Consider the following 5,204-nt stretch of genomic DNA (forward strand, 5'->3'; position numbering starts at 1 on the left):
CAGCGTGGCAAACCCTATCAGCAAAACTGCGGTGGAAAACGCGGTAAAGCACACTGCCGCTAGATTGGGTCAGCGATTGGTGGGACGTGAGATCAGGGAAACAACGTGGAAAAACGTGATTGATTGAAGAACGTGAGACGGACAGCCAACTGGCAGTGGCGTGAGCTGGTGGAATATATGGCCTGAGCAGTTTGTGCTGTTCTGAAGTTTGGACAGTAGCGCGTTCCGCGTGAAGTATTTGAAACTTCACGGCTGGAACTCCGAAAGAGGGATAAATCATGCCGTTTGAGCGTTGACTAATATTTGGAGCTTGCTATACTACTATGCAGATATTTTATTTGAACATGGGTTTAGCTCTGCGGTGGATTAGATTGCTATAAAGCCCGGGTCTATGCTGCGCGGAATAGCATTCTTGGAAGCTCCCTTTGACAGCTTCCAGCTTCCGTAGGTCAGAGCTTTAAATTGCTCTCAGTTTGGATAAAGCACTAATCGAGTTAGGATTGAGCAGAGCTCAAAGCGGAAGTCTGTTGCTGTATAAGTTTTGGTAGAAATTTGAAATCCCCTTGCAGACGAAGATTTTTGTTAAGATCGACCATGGCGTCCGAGAACGCAGTGGACGACGGTTCTTTTGCCGAACAGGTCGGTGCTCTCCTGTTTCTGTGAAAATTTACGCGCCTTTTTTCCATTTTCGTCTTAAATGGCCGCCGGATCGCGGGACTCCCAAATCTTGGTTTCTAAACACTGAAATTGCTCTAATTCCGACCGTAGTTTGAACCGTTAGGCGTTTACTCTTTCATTAAATTATTTAATATCACAGTAGAGCGATTGGTATCATACACACTGAAATGTATACATAATCATAAGCAGATTCATGCTTATTTATGTATTATATATCAGGCACATAGAGTAATTTAGCCCGTTTATTTAACTCCATTTTTATGTAACAGTAATTTAACCGCTGCTTATCCCAAGCATAGAACAAATCATTTTCTAAGCTTTAATTAGAGAACTTATCCTCTTCTCTCGGACAACGGAAATTAAATAAAATCTTTTTCGGTTTTCAAGTGTTAACTGAATTGCAGAAATCTGAAGTCCGTCTTCTCTTCTTTTTATTTGTCAAGTTTTGAAGATGGCTGTGATACTCCTCGCAGGATCATGCAAATGGCACCAAAGGGAGTAAAAAAACCGGAATATCTAACGATGACTGGCTGCCAATTACATCATCTCGTCATGCCAAGTGGTGGTACTCAACATTCCACAATGTCACTGCCATGGTGGGCGCTGGAGTACTCAGTTTGCCCTCTGCGATGGCAAGCTTAGGATGGTAACGTCATTAACTCTTACCATAGAATTTTCTGGAACTGTGTAATGATGACCCAGTACACCTATCCAACTCTTTCCCACACTTTAAGGCATAGCCATGAACTGACTCTGTACGCGGCAGCTTCCATTTATGTTTTCAAGAAGGGTTTCAAAATGCTAGCATGCTTATTGTACTCTTTTCTGGAGTTTATGTTTGTCTGGTAGAAGGATTTAGTCACTAATTGAATACACATCATTCATCAAGATTATCTCATTATATTTCTGAACAGTTTTGATGGTATTGCAGGGGCCCGGGTGTTGTAGTGCTTGTCCTATCATGGGTAATTACCCTATATACACTTTGGCAGATGGTTGAGATGCATGAGATGATTCCAGGAAAACGTTTTGATCGGTATCATGAGTTGGGGCAACAAGCTTTCGGTGAAAAACTTGGTTTATGGATTGTTGTTCCACAACAATTGATAGTTGAAATTGGTGTTGATATAGTCTACATGGTTACTGGGGGGAAATCATTGAAGCGGTTTCATGATATTGTTTGTCCAAGTTGTAAAAAAATAAGGCAGTCTTACTTCATTGCTATTTTTGGTTCAGTCCATTTTGTGCTATCACAACTGCCTAATTTCAATTCAGTGGTTGGAATTTCGCTGGCTGCAGCGGTCATGTCCCTAAGGTATGCTTTTTAAGAGTCGTTGCCGGAAGTAGATGCTTCTGTTGTAGTTTGAGTGTCTGAAAATTATTGGTTGCGTTTGCCAACTGGTTTTCTGCTTTATTCATTCGTGTCCACCTTTTTCCCTAACACATTATTTGGCTAAAGAGTTGAATTTCACCTAAGTAATAACTTTTCTTCCTCCTTTTTCTGGGCAATTATGCAAAATTAATATAGGGAAATATGTTTGTGTTCTTTGAGGAGCCATACTTATTTTACTCTGTTTGGATTGCTCAGCTACTCTACAATTGCTTGGGCAGCCTCTGCTCATGAAGGACAATTGCCAAATGTGGATTATGGTATTCCAAACAAATCAACTAAGGATGTTGTCTTTAATGTGTTCAATGCCTTGGGAGACGTTGCCTTTGCTTATGCAGGACATAATGTCGTCTTAGAGATCCAAGCTACTATTCCTTCGAAGCCAGGGAAGCCATCCAAGATCCCTATGTGGCGAGGAGTTATCTTTGCATATATCGTAGTTGCTCTCTGTTATTTTCCAGTCGCATTAGTCGGCTATTGGGCCTTCGGAAATACTGTTGACGACGATATTCTTGATACAGTTGCAAAGCCCACATGGCTTATTGCAATGGCCAATATGATGGTGGTAGTCCATGTGATTGGAAGCTATCAGGTATAGCTCTAATCTTTTAATCTTGTGCTGGTTATAGTAATCGGCTGACGTTATTGGATTATAACCCAGTACAAAATTCATTTCTCTGTTACAATACACCCGCAGTTTAAAAAATCCTATTACTTAAATTAATGAATTCAAGAGATGCCAGGAAACCTGTACATTATTTTTTCATTTCGAGGCACAACTTGATAAATATCAATGTAACTTATTCAGCTTCTGACATTGTTTAGTGTTTCTTGTAGATTTATGCTATGCCAGTATTTGATATGATGGAAACAGTGCTGGTCAAGAAACTTCACTTTACTCCAGGGATTCCACTTCGTTTGGTTGCTCGCTCAACCTACGTTGGTAAGTGGAATCAGTCTTACAAAACTAAGCAGAAACTTTGCATTCTCACAAACATTTTAAATTACTTTCTCTAAATGAAAGATTGTTCTAACACACCCTTTCTTAATGCCAGCCCTAACTTGCTTCGTTGGCATATCATTACCTTTCTTTGGGAGTCTGCTTGGGTTCTTTGGAGGATTTGCTTTCGCTCCAACAACTTACTTTGTAAGTACACTCTAACAACTATGATGAGACTTTCATCTTTCAGTTTATTGACCTTGAGTCATTCTTTACTCTATAATAATGAAGATGAGACTTTCATCTTTTAGTCTTCAAATTTAGTTTATTGACCTTGTTTGACTCATTCTTTAGTGTATTGGCCTTGTTTTAGTCATTCTTGTATATAACTTGCTTTTATATGTACATATGTATATAAAACTGTCATTAACTTGTGTTATGTATTTCACCATGGCAGCTTCCTTGCATCATGTGGCTCGCAATATACAAACCAAAAAGATTCAGCTTGTCGTGGATGACCAATTGGGTTAGTCTTCTAGTTTCTGAACCGTCCTTTAAGGCATCACTCTGTAATGTGTTAGAATAAACATTCCAGTGGTTAAGAAAGACAAAGGGAACAATATAAAAGATATATAAGTGAAAAAAAACTATAACAAAGAAAACAGGGCATAAGAATTCATGAAAGTTGTTTTGGATATATGATGCAAGTTAATATTATTGACTTTTCTAAAGATGCACATATAGAAGCATATACATATCTCTAATATATTTAATTTAATTTTTATGCAGATATGCATCATCTTGGGGGTTCTACTCATGACTGTGGCATCTATTGGGGGTTTATACAATATCATTCAAAGCGCAAAGACATACACCTTCTTCCTTAAGTTGAAAGATGACACTGCGCAAAGACATACAAATTCTACTCACTGGTAGAAATATGACACTGCCTATATCAATTATTGCGCAGTAGCGGAGAAAATATATCATGTGTATTATTTTGGGACAGTTGTCCAAGTTAATCTTGTAGGATTATCTGTATTCACCCAACCTTTGGCATCTTTTTCTTGGCTTTTCTTGTAAGATTATCTGCATTAGTTGTCCAAGCTTATATTGTAAGATTATTTCCATTAGTTGTCAAGTTTATATAGTAAGATTATCTGTATTCACCCAACCTTTGGCTTCTTTTTCTTGGCTTTTCTTGTAAGATTATCTGCATTATCACAACCTTGGTTTCTTTTTCTTCCACTTTGTACAGTTTTTAGAATCAGCTGAGCCCTTAAACTCAACTTCTGTTTGCTTGAATAGATTAAATTTTAATAGAACAGAACTTGCTTAAAAGCATCTACGGAGATGACAAGCTGTTGGCCCAAATCTGATGAATGTCACAAAAAAAATTGAAGTAAAATAGATCGTCTAAGTGTTATGAGATCCTTGGAAGTGTAGTACAAATATGAAAGATGCGTATTTGCATTATGCAGATGCAAAGTCATAAGAGTACACTGTTATAGCTGCTTCATGTTCAACAGACAAAACCTACAATTCAGGGAACTATCTTCTGAATTGAAAATGAAAATTATGCTCCTAAACATTTTCATAATATTCATACAGGTCATTCTGGATGACTTAGTACTGATTGGATATTTACAATGAGCCTGCAGCCTTTAGACCACGGAGCTCATATTGGAAAGGGATTTACAATGGACATGCAGAAATAAGGAAAAATATTGATGTTATCATTAAAAGCATTGTCAATTTTCCTTTCCCATATAAAAATAGAAAAACATTCAAAACTTAAACCAAATCTAGAATTTGTTAAATCTCAAATACATACCTTACTGTATCCTGAGCCATTCTTTTTGTCACTTGATTCTATATAAAAATAACATTGCAAAGCTCATGAAGAAGGCCTATGCAAAAATACTTTATGCAGGGTGCATATCAATGTATAAAAAACAACATTGTCATACAACAAGGCTTATGCAAAAAGCAAACTACATATCAGTGTATAACTAAGTTTAGCTTTGCTATCTCCCTCTTTGTATTTTTGCTTAGAGTTAGATTGTGTCGTTTCTTTACGAGATGCAAGAACAATTAGGATAGCAAAAACTATTTTGGTTTCCAGCGTTTATATAAGGGTGGAATTTGATGGGCAAGGTAATTTGCCTGTCAAATATAGTTTGAAATTTTACAAAA

At 37.4% G+C, this 5,204-nt stretch overlaps 1 protein-coding gene across 1 annotated transcript; it reads left to right on the plus strand.

Annotated features, from left to right (window-relative positions):
• The first annotated feature begins 267 nt into the window (after positions 1 to 267).
• Positions 268 to 4,256, plus strand: LOC149207701 (lysine histidine transporter 2-like). Its single transcript, XM_089395841.1, has 8 exons — positions 268 to 639; positions 1,152 to 1,324; positions 1,610 to 1,993; positions 2,267 to 2,660; positions 2,906 to 3,011; positions 3,124 to 3,215; positions 3,466 to 3,534; positions 3,798 to 4,256. Exons 1-8 carry the CDS (start codon positions 595 to 597, stop codon positions 3,942 to 3,944), a joined length of 1,410 nt encoding a protein of 469 aa, XP_089251967.1. The 5' UTR covers positions 268 to 594; the 3' UTR covers positions 3,945 to 4,256.
• The last annotated feature ends 948 nt before the right edge of the window (positions 4,257 to 5,204 follow it).

Source organism: Pinus tabuliformis, chromosome 1_2 (genome assembly GCF_031772625.1).
Source record: "Pinus tabuliformis cultivar Carrire ecotype Pingquan chromosome 1_2, CPIR1, whole genome shotgun sequence".
Classification (NCBI taxonomy): Eukaryota; Viridiplantae; Streptophyta; class Pinopsida; order Pinales; family Pinaceae; genus Pinus; species Pinus tabuliformis.